This window comes from Acanthopagrus latus, chromosome 24, assembly GCF_904848185.1.
Source record: "Acanthopagrus latus isolate v.2019 chromosome 24, fAcaLat1.1, whole genome shotgun sequence".
NCBI classification, from domain to species: domain Eukaryota; kingdom Metazoa; phylum Chordata; class Actinopteri; order Spariformes; family Sparidae; genus Acanthopagrus; species Acanthopagrus latus.
Window position 1 is genome coordinate 8,558,115 of NC_051062.1, and position 23,795 is coordinate 8,581,909.

Sequence of the window (23,795 nt, forward strand, 5' to 3'; positions counted from 1 at the left end):
GTAGGTGTCCAAGTGTTCAGACCATTTGCTCACCATTCTTGTCCATGGAATGAGGTTCAGACTGCTTCTTGCCAATATCAGCGAAGGAGCGCACAATAGGTATACGGTTGGCCAGTTTCTTGTGGTTTTGGTGGTGATGCTGTTTGAGCAGGGCCTCGCGGATCTTCTTCCTGGCATCCTGACCTAGAGAGCCTGACACCTCATGCTGATCCAGAACCATGTCTGATTCAAAACACACACACACACACACACACACGAGAGAAAAACAAACGTGGGTTTTTCCACATTACTCTTTGAAGAGCTCATTTTAAATTCACAAAGGTTACTCCTGATAGTGTTTGTCCCTGCGTGTGAGCCAGCTGTGCTAAGCTGATTATTCCAACAAAAACCGACCCACTGCTGCTGATTTAATCGCACAAAACCAGGTTAAGTTCAAGAGATCTCTTCAGCAGCACAGTGTTTCCCACAGTCAGATAAACAATCTCTTTGCTGCCCTTAAAACCTTATTCTTTTTTTAGACCTGGTCCAATGAGCCTGCACATGAAGTCGCAAGTCTTTGAAACCAAATTGTTGAATGGCCTCTGCCTGTCTTCAAAATGGTGCCTTTAAAAATGTATGTTTGTAGTAAAAGGCAAGTCTATTTATAGAGCACTAGACAACAGGGTAATTCTGCAATGCTGAGAAAAGACATATAAGAAACACAATGTTATGTAAAAACACAAATATATAAAATTATATTATATAAAATGATCTAGAAATTAATTTAAAGTGGCAACAAACAAATTGTCCCCCTTAACGTATCCCCATGGTTTTATTGTTGGTGAACTTGATAATTATTGTTTGGCTCAGAGTCACAAACAGCAACACTAGTCCCAAATTACAACCACACAGGACACATTGTGAGTATATTCAACCATTAAGTCAATAATAGAAATAATCTGGCGGAGAACCTTCCTTTTCCCAGCAGAATACATGTCTATTGCCAGTTAAAAATGATTAAATAGGAGAATTAAAATTTTGCTGTTTCAGTGGAGAGAGAGAGATCTGAATGATTCCGCATGGAGTAGCAGATAAGAAATGTAAATTAGCCGCAAACCATTCAGTGCTTTATGATGGCAGCAATTCTTGAACAAAAAGAAAGCAAGTACAAAGATTTGATAACTTGAGTTAAAATGATTCACTTTCTTGATTGAGTCTTATGAATAAAAATGCACAGATAACGTTGCAAAGTCTATCTGAGACAGAAGTCATTTCATTCTTTATATATTTCCAAGGGTAACTTTTTTTAAATTTGCCTAAAGCTATTCATGGCTTCACAGGGAGTGTCATTAATTGCCTTAATGTCCACTGAATCAGTGTCAGTTGGAGCTAAAGACTACAAACTTGAAAAGGAATCTATGGTTATGGCATTAGAAAGAAGTGAGTTGACCTTCGCATCCCACTTATCATCTCAACTTCAGGCTAGCAGCTCGAGACTACCTCAACTACTACTACTACTACTACTAATACTCTGTGGAGTATTCTTTTAAATATATATGCATGTCGTTTGCATAATTCTGTTAAGATATTGGATTGTTTCCAATAATCTGAGCTATTACATTAGAAATGATGAGGAATAAGCAAGGAGCCTTGGGGAGCTCCAGAACAGGGCACAATCAGTCATATTTTAGTTCTAACCACCTAGTTTTACAAATCAATGTTAGTGTTTACCTGCAATCTCCTCCAGTGAGTTGGCCCTCATGTCCAGCATCACGGTGCCATTCATGATGCAGCTGCGGAGCTCGAAAAGACTGTGTAGAGACAGTGTGGCTACATAGGGTTTACTCCACCGCTCTCCACCATCCTCAACATCCTCCTCAAACTTCAGCCACCTGCACACATGAAAAAATGTGTAATGAGTTTGAGTTTATTAAGTTATGATGAAGTTATTCAATGTACAGTGGAACATTAGGTTAAGTGTTAACATCCTGAGAGGTATGGCTTCACAATAAGTTGGCAGCTAGACACAAACAGGATCAAACTCTCAGGTGCAGCATAGGAAACTAGTCACAGCTGGACAGACTCAGCCTGTGTGGCCGACTACAGCGGTGTACCTGGCTGTCTCTTTCCATTCGGCGTCCTCACCCTCCCTGAGGCAGATTTCGTCCAGCTCGGTGAACAGGGCATGGGGGATGTGTTCCTCGTCGCCATCCTCTGTCCCCAACAGAAACTGCACCCTCTGAGCTGGTGTGTCTGCTGCAGCAAATGGAACAGGCAGAGGACGAGTGGAAATAGAGGAAGGAGGATAAAAGGAACAAAGCATACAACAAGAGAAATGCTGAAATGTGATGCATGCATTTTTAAAACTAATTTTGAGTGAAGGGTTCCATAACGGAGCTGAGTCTATTTCTGAGACCTACTGTGTGACGGGGATTCTCTTCCATCATCAGCTGTAGAGTCCCGTTCCTTGGACCTCTTCCTGTGTCTGTGTCCATGGTGACGGTGACGTCTGTGTGACCTCCTGCCCAGAGGGACGTGAACCCCAATGTAGAGAGTGCGGTGACCTGGAGACATGCAGCAGACAGCATAAGATTCCTTTGTCTGAATTTAAAGGAGACTTCTTACAGTGTTACCAAAACTCACATTTTTTCCTTCGTCCTTACATCCCTTGCACAAGGATTAGAGAGCTAATTCTTTGAGGTACCTGAGATCAAGTCTTGACTTTTATGATCGTTTTTGTTACAACTTGAACAAAACACATTATGAGACCTGACCACATGTTTGTTAAACTTCTAAAAGTTAAACAAAAAATCTAAGCATACCTACCTACAGAAAAATACTGTCAACCTGAGCAATGAGAAATGTTGAAAAAAGGTGCCAACAAAGCAATAACTATCAAAACCCAGAAAAGCACTTAACGAATTAGCTACTATCTCCACGCCCTCTTGTGCTTGCGCTTCAATAAAAGGCTGTTGTCCTCTTTGAGGATGCTGAAATCGATTCTGAAACTAGATGGCTTTTACAATTAGGGGTATTTTAATCTTAAATCAATACAGAAAAGTTAATGAGACTGTGATTCTGAAACTATCTGATGTGTTTAGCCTGTGCGTGTACATGCGCGTACGAGTTTGCATCCACAGGGTCAGCGTGAAGATAATCTGAGCTGACTCTTTCCTCCTTTATTGCAGTCGAGCTGCCTTGCCGATGCTTCCTTCCCGCCCTCGGCTCAGTGGCCGGACACAGACGAGACTATTGGACACCCTGTTCTCTTTATCTGCCTCCTGCATGATATGAGGCGCCACAGTGTCCAACATTATGTCACACCAAGGGCATGTGATGCCTCAGAGCCAGAAAATGGGGTCCATCAGAGGATAATAAATTGGTTCTCTAATTCATCATTACCTTTTTTTTTAACATGAGGAGAGCACTGATTGCAGAGGGATCACTGTTAATAATTAAGTTTGCTCACTTCACTGCTGTTTTCACCACAGCAGGCAGTCCAATCACACTGTACCAGCTTACAAAAATATTCCCAGATGGCATTTATTAAACTATGATCTAATCAAGATGAATTTCCAGTGGTAATGGCGGTCATGTCCCCCTCGTTTTTTGGCCACCTGACTTTTACAGTCTTATTTTCATTTATAACTAAAGGTCCACTGAAAAATGTCCCCTACAACTGACAAAATCCAGAAATAAACTAGAAGATATTACTGGGATCTTACAGCATTTAAGCTTTATGAGCAGTGTTGTGGTTATTTGGGGTTTGTGAGGAAGACTGAAGCTGCTATTCGTGGCTGAAGAAGGTCCCAGGTAAGAGATCATTTCAGGTTTACATCTCACTTTTTACTAAAAAGGATCCTAAAGGCATTGATACACTGGTTGCCTTTTTTCATCTGATTAATTTGCACTTCAATATATTTTTTACAGAAACATGATATTACATGATGAAAAAGCAATATCATTATTTTCAGAATGAGGTCAATACTTCTGTGCTTTCGCACCATGAACGAACACATCCACTCATGACAGTAGTGTTGATCATTGAGGTTTGCCATCACCCTGTATTATATGACTAAGGACACAACACTACAAAAACAATGAGACAAAGATGATGTGGGATGAGCAGTCTCGATTGCTCTCTGCACAGGCAGAGTGCTATGTGGGATTTACCAACAGGGAGCTGAAGCTGTTATCTCCATCTGTGCTCTCTTCAAATCCAGCAGACTACATTGATAAGTACAGTAATTTTACCTCCCAGAACAAAGGAGTTGCATATCTACTCAGCTGCTGTTGTTGAATGTATTAATACATCTTTAAGGACGGGCGAGACTGGAGCACTGAGACAGTCAGCTGAGATGAACCCGGTGAACCTTTCTCAACCTGTCAGCAAGTGGGTCAGTGCTGCAGAGACTTGTAGAGAATACTGTAGCAAATCTGTGTCGCTGCCAGCATTATTTATTGACTTTAAAGGGGCTCTACGTTACAACCTCTAGTCATTTACATGTATCAATCACATTTTCACTTGGCCGTTTGTGAGCAGATTTTAACGTGACATGAAAAGTGAGACCTTTCACATTTCTTTTAGGACCTTCCTTAAGAAGGATTTTCTACGACAGTCCAAAGGCTAAACATTAGCTAACATTAGTTTAGAATTTTAGTTCACTTCTATAAACAAACAACGGGCTACCACCACAACAGAGACTTTCCACAGAGCCCTTCTAAAGGTTCCTTGTTGGCATGGAATATGGTCGTTAGATTTTCTGTCAGCATTTTGATTTAACATATTTACATTTTTCAAAAAGTCAGATCACTTTCAAGGAAATTAGGGGTCACTATCAGGTTGGTGCATACAGTGCATAATTGGTAGACATTAGTAGACAAACATTATTTAGTTGATGATTATAACCAATTTCATCATAATGTCTTAATACTACTGCTATTAATTTCATATAACCAAAAAAAAAAAAAAAAGCACTTACACTACTAGTACACAATTTTGAAACTAAATTCACTCTTGAAGTTATACTAGAAAAATGCTCTGCCTTCAAAGAGCCATTTGTGCAGATTCAGAAATAAATTAGCTAGTTATTGTCAGTGGGAAATCTCCATATATTTTCATTTCATCGAGGGGAAAACATTCAACGTGAATGCCATAAATTGTTTTCACTTGCTTGGAGACACAACTAATCACATCATAGCGCACTAATCAGATTTAAGCAGAGCACAGACATAACATGAATCACCTCGGAGCTGACACTGACATCACAGCATTTGAAAGGGAGCCTCTCACGCAATATCTTCCGCCAATAGTAAAACAGGTTAAGTGAGGTCTCCAAGAACGTAATGAAAAAATGAACTAATGTCAAATTGTATTTGCCGTTTGGGGGTGTATTTGACTGTTGGAGTGTTCACTGCTGTAGACTCGTTCATCCGGAGCAAATCGCTGTTAGCATCTTGTAAATTATGTATGTCAGGAGCAGAGGAAAGAGGAGAGACTGCACATATAGCAAATTTCACAATAAAAGGCACATTCAGGAGGAGACAGGAATAATAAGGTATGCAAAGAAAAACATAGGGACGAAGCAATTGAGGTTTAAAGTTCATGAGTCAAGACTCATGCGTGGAGGACCTAACAAAAATAGCTCGCCTCCCCCAGGCCTGAACTACTGCTGATGTCATAGAATGTATTTTTTTCTCTTTTCTTCTGTCACTGCATCTCAGTGACTCTTAGTCAGTTACGGCTTGAATTCATGCAGTGGTGTGTGTCGTGCTGGGTTTCTGGTGTTCCAAATCTGTAAGTCTTTGTGTGTATTCATGTATGTACTGCTTTGCAAAGCAATTCTGATTGGCTGTGTTAAGAGTTAGGGCACTCTCCTCGCAAAACTCACTCTGGGTATGCTGCTCTGACGCACGGAAGCAGCAGAGACTGTTGTTTCTTTTTTGATCTTTTAATTCAAACATGTAGCAAAATACTGCTCCGGGATTGGGATCTCAATGCAATCAGATCATGTCATGCTAAACTTTTCCTTTCATACCAAATGTGGGAGTGTATGAGAATGAGGAGGCAGGCTGACAGGAACAGTTTGGTTTGGATCTGTGGATCTCCCATCTCCTTCTCTTGCGTGGTGCTGACGCAGTGCCAGTGTCACCTCAGCGCCAAACATAGAGCTAGTCATTACGGCAGCCATCATCCGAGGATGAGGGTCCTTCAGATGAAAGCGCCGTCTCACCGGTACAGTGTCAGAATCAAAGAGTGACATCTGTGCCTGGGCGAGCGTTGCCTGGCAACAAAAAATAAAGCGGATTCTGACGGAGGAACCGATACTGCTTCCGTTATTACTCACCTTTTCAATGACACACATTTTATATTATTCAAGTGTTATATGAGCAGGAAATGCAATGTTTATTTTACATTTTGCACAATGATACAGGTGGTTCTTTTTATTTTCTCCTTTTACTCACTCTATAGAAGAAGAATTTTCCTATACACATCATTGATTAAACATCCTGCATATTCAGTACCTTCCCTTAGTTTTTCTCTCATAAAGCATTGTAATTTATTGTCCCCATTTTCCCTCAGCTTGTTTGCAAAGTGCCTCTGCAGAACACTCAGACAATGTGCCTGAACTTCAGCTCAGCTGGGTTAAACACGTAGGTGGGGAGATAGTAGCAGCACTAGTAGTAAGCAAAAATGATGTGCAAAAATTAAGCACAACTGAAGAGCCAGTTAAAGTGCTGCATCATAACACAAACAACATGTAGTGTGGCTGCATTGCACCCCAGACATTTTGTATGTATTTTTGCACTGATCTAAACTTTTATATAAAGCAAAATTAAAGAAATCCTGACTGTTTTACATGACTGTATGTTCTAGTTTAAAATCTCAGTGAACCCAGTTCTGGGTCAGCCTTTGTGTGGACTGAGGATGCTGTTGGTGCAGACATGTGCATCTCTGTTTCTTTCATGATGGATGAAATGCTGACGCAAACATACAGAATGTGAAAAGAATAAAGCCCTCGCTCTTTGATGCTGCGGGACTCTCATCAAAACCTAATATGCATCTGTAATGATTTAGACGGGCGGACTAAGTTTTATGCCATCAGTAAGCTTGTCTGTCAGTAATTCTGCTACATCAGACACGTTTTCTGATATCAAACTGTGCCAGTGATTGGCTGTAAATATACTGTGACATCCCATCAGTTCAGCCTGTCTACAAAGGAAAAGCAAATGCCCCTCTGAAGACCAAAATAGGGGGTGGCTAATCCAAACATGGCACAGAGGTTGGAAGCAGGTTTGCAAGTTAGCTGTGTTTACACAGACAGAGAAGTGAATTTTAGATCAGGTTATGAAGTGAGTTTGATTGCAGATTCATTTTTGACTTTTTAAGTTACTTGAGTGAGTTTGACCGTAGGTTTGTTCACCCCAAACAGACAGAATACCTGACTGTACATTAGCTCAGTAGACACCAGTTGTGTTTGTGTTCATTTTAACCTCGTATAGAAGTCAGCACTCACCAGAAACTTTGGTTCTTTCTGTTATCCCTCAGTGTCTTTTTTTATTCTCCTGTCTGCATTTTCAATTAAAGCACATTTCCCCTCCATTCAACAGTCAAATGAACAATAATTACAGTATATTACAGTGGATTTTAGCACTTCAGCAACTTGCTGAAGCAGGAAAACCTGCTATTTTTTGGTTCCAGCTGGGAGCACACGTTTGGTTCTGAACCAGTTTGCCTTTGGTCAAAATACACAGAAAAAGGGAAAAGGGATATCTGAGAAAATGTGTAAATACCTTCTAGTTCTTCCTTCTCAAAGTTGGTGTTGAGCATGGAGCGTGTGCCCCCGCGATCCACCACGGCCTCCTCATCAGTTCTCTGGAAGAGACACACACAGCAACAGAGAGTATGAATATTTTATAGATTTTATATTATTCCCAAACTGATACACCCACATGGTGATAATCACTAATAAATTATACATTTATAGTTAAACTTTAGCTAATAGTTATTTCACTGTTAAGAAACGGATACATTTTGTATTGTACAATAGCAACTAATGTTTATAAAGCTTGATAACCACTTTATAAATGGTTAGTAAAGCGTTTCATTGTTTGTTTACAGTGAGTAACCAATAACTTAAGTTGCTGATCTCTGACTGGACAGTCTTAGTGGCACACCATGTCCGTCTAAGGAGACATTCTGTCCTCTCTGAAGCAAAATCCATATTTCATCTGAATGCAACAAGTTGTTACATAAGAGCACACTGAGCACACCCGCCCACCCCCCTCTTCCCACCCCCACCACTGCCTAGTGGGAGGATGTGTCCTCAAATAAATACTCACGCACGCACAGAGAAACTCAGCATTATAAGGCTAACTTCCACCGACTGTCACCATGGCAACAAAAGGCGGCCAATCGTAATTTGTAAAAGGAAATAAATAAATAAATAAATGCCACGCTCATCTGCTGAGTGCCAGATTACGCTGTTTTTGAGTCATGCTTTTAAAAAAGAATGCATCATTGTGCGTGAGCTTTAAATCATGTTGCAAAGCTCTGACACCCACACCTCTGGCAAGACGAGGTACTCCGTGACTGGAGCAACTGGGAGGGAGGGACTGGTGCTAATGGATTCAACAAACTGCTCTTCTGGTTACTATTAATAGCTCTGACCTTGAAAAATGAAACAGGGATTGGTTTTTGAATGCTAACACTGCTTTAAATATTTAATGACATCAGTGGCTTGTTATTCGTGGGGCTTTCATTGTTTTGCAGTGGGGTGGAAACTTACACATCATCTGATCCTGGACAGAAATACTGCCACACAGCAAAATTGTGAGTTCTGATATGGTAAAAAATGAACACCACATGACTGTGTGTCTGCGTCAGAGCTATTTTAGCTCTTTTGATCGTTGCCTTAAAGCCACATCAGCTTTAATTAACATTTATCAACTCAAAAAGTGTCACTGAACACCAACCCTTATGAACTAAGGCTTGAGCAGGAGGCTGCATGTATCCAGTCATGATTTAAGCCAGTGGACAGTGATATTGACAGTTTTAGCTCTACTCATCAAACTGAAAGCTTTTCTGTCAGGGCAGTTGCACGCCACGAACACCAGAACAAAAAGTTGTCATGGTGACGCCTCCTCCATCACCTTCTCCCTCCTGTCCTGCCTCCGTCTCTCTCCAGTCTCTCCGCAAGTGTGTGTTTGCTGCGAGTCTACAGTTTATCATTTAGATCATGTGTCCCCTGCCCTCTGTTGTCCTTGGTGAATTTGCTGCAGGTCTCCTGACTGTGTACCTGTTCTGCATGAGGTCATTAGACAGCAACCACTTTTCCCGATGTTGTTCTTGATGTTACCTTGCTGTTATTCAACTGTCGCGGAATGTAATTATCAAAAGGGCACCATGTGGTTGAAGAGAAATTCAAACTCAGAATATAAATAGTAATATAAACTCAGAAATGTTTTTTTCCATAACTGAATAAAAAAGCTGTTCTCAGAGGAAAGTAGGTCCCCAGTTTGAAGCTAGAGAGGTGGCAGGGTCCGCCAAATATAAACAAAGTAAAACAGTATAAAATTGTGTTGTCCTTTGTGGTCAGTTTGTTAGTTCCTTAACGACAATCAAGAGAATGTGTTTATTTAGTTTGTTTAGACGGATCCTGACATTTTGCATGTTTGTCTGACGTGACCCAAGTTATAAATAATCCACCTCAATACTACGCCTGTAGTAAAAAATAATTAAATCTCATGTACTTTAAAACCTCAGTGTTGGCAGGCATGGTGCAGGAGGTGGAAGTGAGTCTGCCAGGTTTTTCAGGACGCTAACTGATGACGAGCTAGCTCAGAGATTTTATCATCATATAAATCCATGTATAAATTTGCTAAATAAAAAACATAAGAGACTGACTACATCAAGCCAGTTCCCAGCTTTTTAAGCCCTCCACGAATGCTGATGTATTCTTGTAACTTTTCGGTCTAAGGCTGAATTATTTTGAGTTAAGACAGGTGTGAAACTGAGGGACACAGGCTACACTGCAAAAATGACACAAGAGGCATATGCCGCGCTGCATTGTGACAAGCTAAAGGTGCCTGATGCTGGCCATCAATCTGTGATCCCCAGAGATTAAACAAGAGCACTGGTGCTACAACAGTCTCTCACACACACACACGCCCACACACATGGACATCCATGTGAGGAAGACAGATGCTGACATGGTGGGCTTACTGTATATAGGGACATTAACAGACCCAGACATGCAAGGCCACATACTGTACACTGGGCCAGATGGGGATTCATTATCAAGTCCCTGTAGACAGACTTCCCTAGATTTCCCCTGACAGAGAGTTAATGGTAATCTGAAAGACTCTGACATCTTCTTCATGTGCTAATTTTGTCATTGTCCGTGCCGCTGCATTCCAATTCACTCTGATCCGAGCCTGACCACTGCGCACAATCTACTGTGAGAGGAGCACAGCACTCAGGACCCATAGCTAATATTGCAAACCTACTGAGGCTGTAATAACTAAATAAAGAACTGACAAACCTGGCTACTAACTGATGCATTCCTTATCTTTTCCCCCCTGTGGTCGTGACAGTGGCAAAGATGTGAGTGTTCGTGACAAGCCTGGGAGAGGAGCAGGGGGTCGGCAGTGCTGGTTGGCCCTGCAAGTCCCAAGGGAAACTCCCTCAGCCTCACTAACACACTGTGTCGATCCATGCAAACCACACACAGCTAAATACAGCCAGTGTGCAGTTCAAAGACCCAGCATGAACACCTGAATGCAACAGGATGAGGATTTTAAAAACCAGCCAGATTCACTGTGTGTAACCTCCTGTGTCTATATAACACAAAAAGTGCTCTGATAGCCTCAGGTCCTCTATATCTATCCTGCATCTCCCCTGCATTAGCACTGCAGTGGTCACTGCAGCACTGTTTATGACAGGAAGGCTATAAAACATGAGGAAAAGGAACAATGCAGCCATAATTCATTGTAAAATGTTAAAAACGTGAGCATCTAATCACAGTACCGGGGTTTCTGATAACTCTGTGCCATGCTCGGAGTTGCATCATCAACACAATCTATTAATAAGTGTCTCAAAGTAATTTATCATATACAATCACACACTGTAATGAACATTGTTCTCTGCATTTCATTTAACCCATCCCTCAGGAGCAGTGGGCAGCCAACAGACGCCACCCAGGGGCCTACTCCACATGTAGGCCAGCACCTCGGGTCAAGGGCACTGACCACAGCATTGACCTAATACACATGTTTTGGAGCACCTGGAGGTAACCACACAAGCACAGGTGGAACACACAGTCTCCACACAGGAAGGTCCTGCAGCCGCTGGGAATCGAATCCAGGAGGCAGCAGTGCCACTGCGCCATCATAGCTGCAATCAGCTTGTTGGCTCAGTTAGCAATGCAGGTAGCAGTCCTATCCAGAGCCCACACCTGGAGGCATGAGCTAGAATGCTAACGTCAGTAGATAAAACTGTTATTTGGTAACATTCTGTTAATAATTCTAGTCAATAGTTGGATGTTTTAAAGTAAAATTCTTACATATTGCACATTTAAATAGTTGTCTGAACCAGCTGTGTTTGCATCTCTCAAAATGTTTTTTAAGTAGGATTTCAGCCCTACTTTACCTTTATGATGACAGTTTCCATTCCAAACACGCACCTGCCTGTAGACAGACCTCAAAGTCTCTTGACCACCTGCAGTTTGGCCTCCTAAAGAAAAAGTGGCCTTTATGTATGCTGTCTTTTAAAAATAAATAAATAAATAAATGTTCTGTCCTGTTCATGGACATCCTGTCCTGCTGAACAAATATATTGATTCCACCAAACTATCAAATTGGGTGCTTGGTGTCCCCCAGCAAGTCTACCCTCCCTCCCTTGTGGTTTGCTGCCACAGCAGTGTGCACTGTGTGGGCACTCATTTTACATTTATATTGATACTGATGCACTTGAGGGATTGCTTGAACTATTTACCCGATCGACATGTGCCATCCAGCTAACATGTGCTAGTAATGGTGAAATCAGTGAAATGCAATTCAGTCCTTGTGTCCTTTCTACCGAACATTCTACATAAATGTCTGGTATATTCACTGTTATAGTTAAAATGAAGCATTTGTCCTTTGGTTCACTGGCTCTGCTGTTTGTCTTTGTTAGTTGTGTTTAAAATGTTGTCCATTTTCCCTCAACAAAAGGGAAAATAGTGAATAAGAGAGGATGAAATCCACTCTCTTTTCTTAATGGATTTCTATCTTTTAGTTATATCAAAGCCTGATGCTCTGCTCCTCTCTGCTCTGTCCCAAACAGAGAAACAAAGCTTTACCCTGCTCAGTAGGACAGATGAGCCAGAATCTCCTCCCTGCAGGTCCCTGCTTCTATTTATAGACACTGGTTTCTCTACCTCACGATACTGACCCCAGACCAGCCCAGAGAGTCGCATCCCCTGCTCACCAATCTGGGCTGAAATTAATCTGCCAGCCTTTACGGAAGGATAAAACCTCGTCTCTGACCATGGGATCAGTGATGGACGGGCCCTGGTGGTGGGGAGAATTAAATCGGGCGTCTCGTCGGTCCACCGGTCGGTGATGAAGGCTTCGGGGGGAACGGGAGCACAGAGCACGTGATCAAGACCACTGGGGAGTTGGGATGGGAGGGGTGGGGGTAGCCATGTGACCAGGCATGATGAGTTGACACGCAACAACACAACATGAATTTATGTCTAAATCTTTTATCATCTAGCTTGGTTTCATCATAAGCCACTGCTTTACAAGTTATTGATTTGTTTGTGTGTATGTAGCAAACACAGATCTGTACAATGCAGGCTGCACTGCAGGCTGTACTGTACACACAGAGGATGTCATGAGAGACATCATGCATATAAGCCAACTAATGTATACAGTCCCTTTGCAGGCAGTGGTGTGATGGGGAGGAGCAGTGTGGATGAATGAGCACAGGGGCGAAGAGGAGCAAAGGGCTTCAGGCCTGGAAACAAACCGAGGACCAGAGGATGTTCTAATGTCACACAGTGTTGACGGCGTGTGTGTGTGGTCGCGTATGTGCATATAGCTCGAGCATTTGTGCAGTGATGGTTAAGTGGAGCATCGTGACCTTCATGAGAAAGGCTTAACATTGGACTTCATCTGATTTTGTATTCAGTGCACATTCTGTAGATGCGTGCAGTCGCTAACGCACATAATCTTGGTCATAAAGGAGGTAATGAGTTGTTCATTTGACTTTTTATTAATATCGAAAGTAAAGAACAGCGATCTGATTCCAATCCTGATTGGTTTGGCCTGATTGGTGTGTGACATCACTTTTTTTTCCCAGCTGATCTCCCCCTACTTCAAACCGGTGTCAACATCAGGGAGAAAAAAAGACAGAAATCTCTCATGTGAAATGATTGTTCTAATTTTGGCAAGAAAAAAAAAAAAAGGTCATGCATGACCCCACCAGCCGAGAGCCTTTCAACCCTTCTTTTTCACTTACTCTACTGATCTACATCCACGTTCTACTGTTGTGTGCACATAAAAACCTGAAAAAGCATTTGGAATAGTGGATCATACTACAAAAGGTCTGGTGTGTACTATTTAGGTGAAGAAATGAAATACAGTATAATATTCATAGCTATGTCTTTATTACCGTACAATCACTTGAAGCTAAGCATTATTTTGTTTCAGAGCGCTAATCGAGAACAAGCTTTTTACATATATCTACAGATATAGACATATTTTACATATTGTAAAAATGGACCTTTAAGTCCTAAAATGTCTAATATACCTCGCTACTTAAAGGCAATTTGATGCATCAAGGTCTGTTGACAGGTGTAGGGGAGTACAGTAGTACTCCCCTACACCTGTCAACATGCCTGCAAGTCTGATAAATTGCCTCAAGTGAGTCAGCATCAGTTGGGTCTAAAGACTTCAAGTTTGAACTTGAAAGAAGATCTGGAGGAGGGAGTTAGAAGGAAATAAGATGACACTAATTCTCCAGCATACGCACAGTATATCTAGTTATATAGCCTGAATAAAGTTTTTTTTATTATTATTTTAGTCTTTTAAACATCTTTCCTGAAGAGACTTAAACCTAACAAAAAAAATCTGGGTAATTTCCCAGACAGCCACAAAACATTTACCAACAAAACAAATCTCTAGAACAGCCTAAATCTGTCACAGGATTACCACCAGTGTTCCCCTCCGACGAACAGGTGTCCCTGGAGGCACTGAATCTAGAGTTACAGGTTTCCCACAGGTTGATATATTGTTTGCAGTGGTCGTAACCAAGCCGGATGTTTCTGGGGGGCTGCAAAAACTACCAATTGCTCTTAAAAGCACCATTACAGCAGACTTTTTCAATCAATCTGCACTTTGAAATGTGATTTTTGACAGGGGCCACTCAGATAAATCCCATTCAAGGGAAACACTGGAGGCATTTCTAAACCTATTCATCCACCACCACTCAAAACCTGATTACACACCTCAGGCTGCTCCACGTGCAGTCCGTGTCCCTGACCACTCTTCCTAATGAGTTTCATGTCTGACATTGTTTAACAGTGCCTCCGGAGGATCGAGTGATTGACCCATAAGGGCCGACAAAAGCCAGCGTGTCCTCGGCATCACCAGCCAGCCACCACCCTCGCTTTTGTAAACACATCTGGTGAATACTGGTGAGTGGAAAAAGGACTAAAGATCGTGGGAAAGCGGTGAATAAAACACATCCATGCACTCCCTGAATCCTACTAATGAATATGCATTGTTTTAAAACCTGACACAGGACAAAGGACGAGAATAATCCTGTACACAACATCTTGTGGCGCAATTTCAATTGATACAGTCCAAAAATAAACCCAGCCACCGTAGAAAGTGACCTGAAATGTGTCTGAACATCCTGCTCCAAAAACACTAACAAGCCTCATCTTACTCTCTGAATCTCCTCGACAACTTGCTCCACTTTCCTCCTGACGCTGACCTCTCAATGTTGCAGTTAAAGGTGCATGCCACTCAATTGAAACAAAGTGACAGCCCAGTCAGCGTGCCTCCACATGCGGACCACCCTGCCACAGCTGAGGAGCGAATGTAAGACTGGCTTGTCATAGCATGGTGTACAGCCTGGAGCTACCGTAGTGACAATCAATGGGAGACTGACTTTGTTAACTAACATTGTTTGTTTGAATGCACAGATTGTTGGGGGGCACTTTTAATGACAATCAATGACAGTTTCATTTAAAGGAACACATATATTATGAAAAAAAGTACATCTCCTGTGGCTCAGGAGGAGCTCTAGAGTAAGAAGCCCTAATGATTTAATAATTACAGAAAGCCTGTATTACAGGGTGTGGAGAGTGGAAGAAGAAGAGGTCATTTAGGAGGCGGCAAGGGTCTAATGGAGTTCATCTTCCCATAGATAATGTTACGTGACTCACAGTTGGAGCACCTCTTCGATTGAACAATCAACATGAGACTCTCCTGTCTCCTCGTCGGTCAAAAAAATGAATAGCTGCATTCCAAAATCTCTGATTTTTGATAAAAGTTTAAAGATATGCCTGTGCACATGAAAACAAGAGGGCAAAGCATCCAATAACTGAGCTAAGCTGTGGACTAGCTTAATAAACTGGTTGCAAAAAAAAAGTCTGATTGTATGTAAGCTCATGAGAAATTTACCCATCATGGTGGGTTTACAGTAATCTAAAAGCTTAATTTAATGCTCAATCAAAAGATATCACCAATTATATTTCCTTTTCTGATTCTCTGTCCAATTCTGCTACCTGTGTTGAAGCTTTGCAAAGTTAATGTTAAACTAGCAAGATAACATTACTCAAGATGACTTATATACATCTTGTTGTAAGCAGTTTTATGTAGGAACAACCTCCTTCAACGATGCAGGAGGATGCATACATTTACACAAGGCTAGCAGTTTAAGCTAACAAAGCTGCCTAATGTTACACTTCAGTCAAAGAGGGCACCAATAATGTTTAAATCCAGCGCTGGCATGAGCAAGAGACTCTCCAAAAATATGGCTCTGACCTCATCTGTGATGATTTTGTGTATTCCACTAATTCCACTCCTTTCTTTGAAGACAAAAAAGAAACATGACTGCTTCATATCTCGCTTTCAGAAACCACTCATTTATTTTACAAGAGCCTGGCCCAATGATGAAAGGATGAAAACTGCTTTCAAACTAATGCTTCAGCTTTCAGTGATCACAGACATAGCAGTCGTTGCATTTGGAATAAGGATTAGTCTGAAAAACGCAAATGAAAATCTTTAATTTCATGTTTCATACAGTCAAGATTTTTACCAGCGCATGGGAACAAAAAACACAAAACGTAATGGAAAACGGGTGCAACACTAGCCTGGCGTATCAACTATCCAGTGATGATCTCTTCCAGTCATGACTAGTTATAAAACAACAGAGAAGATCTGTCCGAGTGTCAACAACAGATTTGTCTGAGAGCTTGTATTCCATTTTCTCGGCCAGTGTAAATCACAGACCTATTGATTCTCACAGGCTTCGTTCCAGGAATCTGTGCACATTATCACTTCACTCTCAGGAAGGCAGATATGTGCCCTGATTCCTGTGTCCTCCTGAGGCTTTCACGACAGCGGGGATGATTAATGTTTACATTACTATACCTTAAGATCTAGGCCAGGAGGTGTGGGCTTAAAATCACGTTAGAGGGAGTATGTTGCACACATTCTTCCACAGTAAGCTCAGAAACTATCCGAGCACGTGGCGTTTCATGCAAAATCCTTTGGTTTAAATGTCAGTCTATTAACTTCCAATCTGCTTTAGTGGACTTTGTATACATGCTAAGAGTGATTTTATAGCTCGTAGCTAGCTAAGAGTGGAAATGGATTATCAGCAGCTGTGCACGCCTTGTGATTGGCTGTCAGCTTCTGTTGTCATGGTTTTCATCCCTACAGATGGCCATGGTTACTGTGGCAATAGCAGCAGGATCAGCATCGGCAGCATCACAGGGAAGAATATGCTAAATACACCGGGAACATCTCTGCATCATCACTTCTCTCTAACCTTGTCAGACATATGGAGATGAGAGGTGTGGGCGCTGACCTCCATAAAAAGCAGGTTTTTAAAAGCTTTGAATTTGAAAAAAAAAAAAAAAAAAAAAAAAAAAAAATTGCTGCACGTCCTAAAAGCACAAAAACACCAGAAAAAAACACGATATATGTGACAAAAGTGCTCAAACACAAAAAAATCCAGTGTTTCTGGCTTTTATTCGCCTTTTGTTCCCTCAGAGATCACCAGGGTCAGTACAGCAGGTTTAAGCTCCTCACTCGCCCCAGAATGACAGTCCCATCTGTCAGCAAACAGACCCGGGACCTTTCGCATGCACATCAGCACAAGTGGCCCTCTCTGCAAGCCTCACCATCAACTATACATGCATTAACATTCTGCGGTTAGCAAGAATGAAAGAGCACACTCAAAGCTTTTTCCAGCAAATATTCTCCATCTATTGTTGGTACTATTTAACATCAATGTCACAACAATAGTGCAGTCAAAACAGTCTAAAATGTGGCTATTGGTTAACAAATGTATATTTCTGTATGTTGCAAGATTTGACAACACTCAGCAAATTACAGCAAAGTCACAGAAATGCTCTCTCTCTTACACGTTGGATTCTTTTACAAGATCAGATTAACCTACCTGATATATAAATCCTTTACTGTGGTCCACTGAGAGCATGGTGTGCTTCCTTTAAGGTTGGGGCAGGATGCCCGCTAACTCTCCTTGTGCTTGCGGCAATGGTAAGACGAGAGGCTAAGGCTCAGGGCCTGAGCCCCGCTCTGGACTCAGAGTGTGTTTTTGTAATTGTGTGTGAGAGTCAGAGAGAATAGCAAACACAGATAGAGTCAGCTCCTCAGTCAAAGCCTCTCCTCTCTTCTCCTCAGCCGCTCTCCTCAGCCGCTCTTCCCATGCTGGAATATGGCAGCAGCCTCAAAGCTCCACGATTACTACATAAAAACAAAAGCACGGAGCTCAGCACAGCTCCGACTCTGCCTCTCCCTCTGCCTCCAACGGCTTTCATCCAGGGTAGCATCAAATGTTTCTGACAAGCGTCCATCCGCCAATCCCCCCAGAGAGATTAGCGCTCTGACATCACCGATGCTGTGCTGTGCACAGTTCTGCTCTGCTGAGCCTCCAAGCAGCTCTGTAGCTCTGTTACCTAAGAGAAGCCTGAGGTCGCAGGGAGTCAAATAGCACCATCTTGCATTAGGGTCTTCACACAGCCTCAGTTCACCTCACAGCTACAGTGCCATGGTCACAACACACCTCAATCAGGACAAGCAGCAAGCTTACCGTATACAGGATGTGCATCTTTACGTGCATGCCTCTGTGTTTGCACAACCTACCTGAGGCGAAGAAGCTGTTCTCTGGCTGTGGTGCATTGTCAGCGAAACTGTGATCGAGGCACAGTGTGCTAGAAACAGATCCGGAGGAGCAAGCAACTATTTTTGCTGCACTGCCTGTCAAATTATAATAATGCTGTCTTTGTGGATCATGTCATCTGATACTTTTTAAAGATGACTTGTGATATTTTTACAGGTGAAGATGAGACAGCAATACCACAACTTAGCACTGCATCTCACTTTCCTCATCTTACCATCTGTCTCTCACGTCCTCTATCCAGCTCTGTACCCTCTACCTCTACCTATCTCCATGCCCTCTTCAGCTTCCTCTCCACTGACACTGCTATAATTAACCATGGAAAGGAGCACAGCCGGTCTAGGCTCCTAGCTGCGGTGGGGAAGGCTTCCTGCCTGCCTGCCAGTTTTGCACAGTTGGATCACCGAATCAAACAGCGATTTCACACTGATCCAAGAACAGCACGCTCAAAAGAACAAGCCCGGGCAGCTACGGCAGACTTCCTCCGTCTGTTCTCGCTGGTATTCTCCAATCCGACCAATCAACCAGCCCTAAGTGGACAGCCTGGCAGACGGCCTGCGATTATGTCAGGGTTGTAATTAGGACCACATCAGTTCAGGTCCAAGTCAAATCCAGGACCAGGTGACCTTGAGTTCAAGTCAAGAAGTGGTCAACAGAAGTTCAAGACTTAAGCACTCAAAGCATTTTAAACTGCAGATTCAGCACAGCAATGCCAGTGAAGCTTGATGCTTCACAAGCTAACAAGCAGACAAGACAAGTAATGTGAAATGGACTCCATTAACCAAAGACAATTAATACAACCAGCCTTTTCCTCTCCCTTGATGAGTGGCAATGGCTCGGGCATGCCAAAAACAATGTAAAATACGGGATATGTCTCTATTTTTTGTGGTCTTATCCTGTGTGAGCTGCCTCTTACTAATTTTGCAACTGATTGGTTTTTTTGAAAGGACAAACTCATTGCATTGCTGCTAAGATTATAAAGGCTTTACTACCAGAAACATCAACTCCATGTGTAATACCCATGTGCTACTGTGCCTCGTTTTCTTTTGTTGTGTTGGTTTTTCTTTTTCCAGTTCTGACAAAAGCCTGCCAGAGCTTCCTGTAGTTGGTCCAAAAGTGTGAAACATCCAATAAACAACCGACTGAACCATAGTTTCATTGGTTCTATGCTGAGTCCACCTTCTTTTGACAGGCAAAGTTTCAGCGGTTTGTTCCGGGCCATGACCAGGGTGACATTTCACACCTGTAATTTTGGTTTTGGATGAAACGACAAATCCAAAAGACTAAAACAAGTCCAAGTCTGAGCAGATGAAAGGTGGTGAGTCAAAAAAAAGAGTCAAAACTGGCAGAGAATACATTCGCGCTTTAGTTTACGAGCCAGGAATGCCCCTCAGATCCTCCGGCCCGTCTCTTTGAGCTGTTCCACAAAGCAGAAAACATTTGGTGAAAACATTTGGTGATGCCGCTCTCAGCCATGATGCTCAAAGCCGTTGGAACAGCCTCCTGGATCTGAGAGGAGCTGGAAATACTCATACTTACGAACCTAAATTAAAAAACCTACTGTATCCATTCATTTGGTGTCATATAATCTTGCTGTTTCAATGTTTATACCCATTTTAATTCATTTGTATTTTATCATAACCCTTTCTTTTTATCTTTATTTTGCTGTTTATCATTGTTGTCATCTTATTTTGTTAACATTTTTACAAGTAGTAGTATTTCATCTTCATCATTATTTTTATGGCTTGTATTTATTTTTTATGATTTATTTTTTGATATCCCATTAATATTTCAATCTCTTGTGAAGCACTTTGAATTGCATTTTCATAGGTTTGAAAGGTGCTGTATAAATATAGTTTGGTTGAATGATTGATTGATTGACTGAAGCTGACTTCTCAAGACTGGATTCAAGATTAAAGGTATACTAGGACACCTCTGTAAATACGCTTATAGATAAGAACACAGATACCACTCTAATGGCACATGTAGCACTTGTCCAGAATGTATCCTTTACTTCCAATATTCTACCAGGTAACCTCTGCCACTGAGGAGTCCAAGGGTTAATACTGCAGTGATAAAACAACAAAGATGACAAATATCCTTGCATCTGTACAATATCTAGGACTGAAGAGAGTTCTGGTAAAGAGGGGCTTCACAGTTTGGCCAGTGGCACACACTTTGTGCTCAGCCTTGTCCTCAGTCTGGCTCACAGCCCACAGTTGCATAAGCAATATTTTTGTCAGAACAGATGACATGCATGCATCAAAAGTCCTCTCCAGCCAGCTCGATTGTCTGCCGACACTCGCATCCTGCAAGCTCTTCAAAGCCATTTCACTTAACTCCCATTAGCTATTGTTATTTAGCCAGCCTGCTCTCCACCTCGCGTGGTGGCTGCCAGATGCATGGTGACATGTGTGACAATTGTGATCTAAAAATACTTGACATCTGCTAAACAAGCTGGCTAATTAAAGACCGAAACCAAATACAGCTGTGCAATATTACTGTAGATTATAGATTATAGAAAACATGGATTAAGGCCCATCACACTTCTGCCATCAGAGTCATCAAGAGAAAAAAAATCTGCCTAATTCATTACTTTTTAAAACTTTTAATAACTTATCTGGTGGTTCAGAAATATTTAGATCCTTTACTTAAGTAAAACTACTAACACAAAATTAAAAAAAACTCCTTTACAAATTAAACTCCTTCATTCAAGGGTAGGGTCTGATAAATTACATAATTAGATTTTTAATACTGATGCATCTGTGAGCAACATTTATTGCTGAAGCTACTCGAGTTGGCACTACTTTCATAGATAACTGGTACTGTAGTCCAGTCCAATTTTACATTTTTGGAGGTGTAAAAAGTCCATCCATCCATCCATCCATCATCTGTACATATTCTATGTACGCCGCTTAATCCTCTGCAGGGTCGCGGGGGGGCTGGAGCCTATCCCAGCTGACTTAGGGCGAAGGCAGGGGACACCCTGGACAGGTCGCCAGTCCATCGCAGGGTGTAAAAAGTCATTTAAGTGAAACCATCTGAGACTGTTTGGTCTCGCCGACATCTGAAATTTACAATGGGCCCCCAACTTTTACCTGAAGGAAGGCTAAATATTCCACTATGTTCAGGAGCTGATGTTTACTGTTGGGTAGGTATGGTAAGGTAGGTTTTTAATGGCATTTTAGCTGAGACCATAGTAATAAATACCAACATGGGACAGAGGAGGATGCAACCCATCCGGGGGAAGAAATAGGATTTGTCCCCCCCAATACATCAAACCACACAGTACAGGAAAACACAATCATCACCAGTTTTCAATGACGTTGCATAGAATTAAAGGTCGCACATATATTAGCAAGTGGTTAGCTGACATTTGCCAGCCAGCCACAGTAACATCAGCCAATCTTTGCAGCCGTTTGAAGTCAATGAGAGAAGCTGACAATGCAATGTAGTTTATTTTACTGGCAGTGTCTGTTAGCAGACTTTTGGTGTCAACCACAAGAATTTCCCTTGAGAACGTTGTATGTAATTGTAACCTCCAAAATTAATATCAGACTTTTACCCCTTGCTTCCCACTGATACTGGAAACTACACTAACGAGGGTGGTGAAAATGAACTTTAGCAAAAAAGTTGTTTGTAACAGCTTATCGCATGTTTCGGTGTGAAATCTCTAAATCTGCATAGTAACTTTATAACTATGAAATACATTTTATGCAGTAAAAGTACAACACATTACTCTGAAATGTACTGGAGTAAAAGCATAAAATCCTAATCATTTTCATTACCAATTATATTTTACGATTGATTAATCGCTTAGTCTACAAAACGACTCTTCATTTACTGTCAGAAAGGACAAACAAAAGCAGCACATTTCTGACATTTCTGCTTTAAAAATGACTGAAATGTCAAATCGATTATCAAAATAGCCGGCAATTAATTTTCTTTCAGTTGACTAGCTGGACATACTTAAGTCCAGGTACCTCACATATAATTAATTACTTTCTTGAAGCTCATTACAGACTTGCTTTACAGTCAGTACATTTCTTATGACCTCCTTTTTATTATCCCTGCGTTGCCCTTTGTATTTCTTTCTTTACTATTTTACTATTGATTTATAGATCTTGCGTTTTTAAACTAGTCTTTAACAAGTGCATTCAATTGAGTCAACATTCATATCATGAGGCAAATCAATATGACATTTTTGCAGGGCAGACAAAGCGAGTAAGGGATTTGGGTACTCACCACATCTTTATTTTCTTGGGGACTTTGTTCCTGCAAGTCAAAGAACATGAAGACATCAGTCAACAGGACAAAAGCGATGTGGATACTTTACTGTCCGTTAAGAATTTCCTGAACATGTAATAAACCTGTCCCAATTCAAAACAACTCAGCAATTAGCAATGCTTCCTGCTGTAAATTAAACATACTCTCATGCTTGACCTTGGGAACCTGGTAACCTAGAATGGGGCACAGTTTTCTTTCTTGTCATGTTGTGATGGTGAGGAGTCCCTGAGATTCCCAACGTGCTTACACCTCACATACCCATGAACATCCCGGTGAAACCATGACAACGCATTTGCTTGCCCGTGTAGGCAGAGGGACTGGGGAAGCGGCGATGAGTTACAACAACAGGAAGAGCAGCCACACTGCATTGAGACTGCAGGGGAAACAGAACAGCCATCCCACGCCACATCAGGCTGCACTGCAAGCACTGGAAAACTGAGTCCTCATGTAACACGTCCACAAATAGGACAAAACAAGTAGGGTTATTGATTCGCCTCCGGAGCAATCGCTGCTTTCAAACAGGAGCACAAAGCAGACATATTTTATCCCCCCTCTCCTGTCTGTGCATCCAAGGAAGCAGCGGACATTTTTTTTTCCCTCCTCCTCCTCCTTCTCTGTACAGTCTCACCTGAATGCTAATGAGGGGAGGCTGACCTGCAGGAGGAGGATCTGCCTCCAAGTGGCTCAATGTGTTAGGGTCGAGACACACTCGTTTGGTGTTGTGCCAGCTGTTTCTGTCCCGTTGTGCTCCGGCAGCATGAGCCCACTAGAAGGTATCTCAGTGAAATAAATACAACTTTGGGATGCTTGCGTGGCATCTTTTATATCTCTCAGGTTGATGGATGGGGATTCCAAGAGGAAGCTGCTCACGTGAAAGATTACTTTTTGTATCAATTTCTGCTAAGCTCTGAAAATGGGCCAATGAAGCAGGTTATGAAGAATAATCCAGTGAGGCTCCTCATGCAAAAATGTAAAGAGCGTGAGCTCCTTGCATTCAACTGATGAAGCCCCCTCTCTGTCTCCTCATTGTCAGGATCAAACACCTCCTGCTCTCATCACAGGCCTGTAGACCTACAGCATCTACTCAAAGCAACAGCAGGTTTACACA

At 41.9% G+C, this 23,795-nt stretch overlaps 1 protein-coding gene and 1 long non-coding RNA gene across 4 annotated transcripts in view; one reads left to right on the forward strand and one right to left on the reverse strand.

Moving 5' to 3' along the window:
- LOC119014957 (sodium-driven chloride bicarbonate exchanger-like) overlaps positions 1-23,795 on the reverse strand; it is a 42,936-nt gene that overhangs the window by 18,660 nt on the left and 481 nt on the right. For 2 of the 3 annotated variants that reach the window (XM_037090427.1, XM_037090424.1), the window contains exons 2-7: positions 22,646-22,675; positions 7,774-7,855; positions 2,400-2,543; positions 2,094-2,235; positions 1,711-1,871; positions 34-222 (exon numbers count right to left, since the gene is read on the reverse strand). In XM_037090427.1, the coding sequence (XP_036946322.1) occupies positions 34-222; positions 1,711-1,871; positions 2,094-2,235; positions 2,400-2,543; positions 7,774-7,855; positions 22,646-22,675 (748 nt within the window). The remainder of the gene's footprint in view (positions 1-33; positions 223-1,710; positions 1,872-2,093; positions 2,236-2,399; positions 2,544-7,773; positions 7,856-22,645; positions 22,676-23,795) is intronic. The other variant, XM_037090425.1, reaches the window with a different exon arrangement.
- Positions 6,364-6,838, forward strand: LOC119014965. The gene is made up of 2 exons (XR_005073126.1): positions 6,364-6,413; positions 6,563-6,838. It is a non-coding gene; the product is annotated as an uncharacterized LOC119014965 (long non-coding RNA).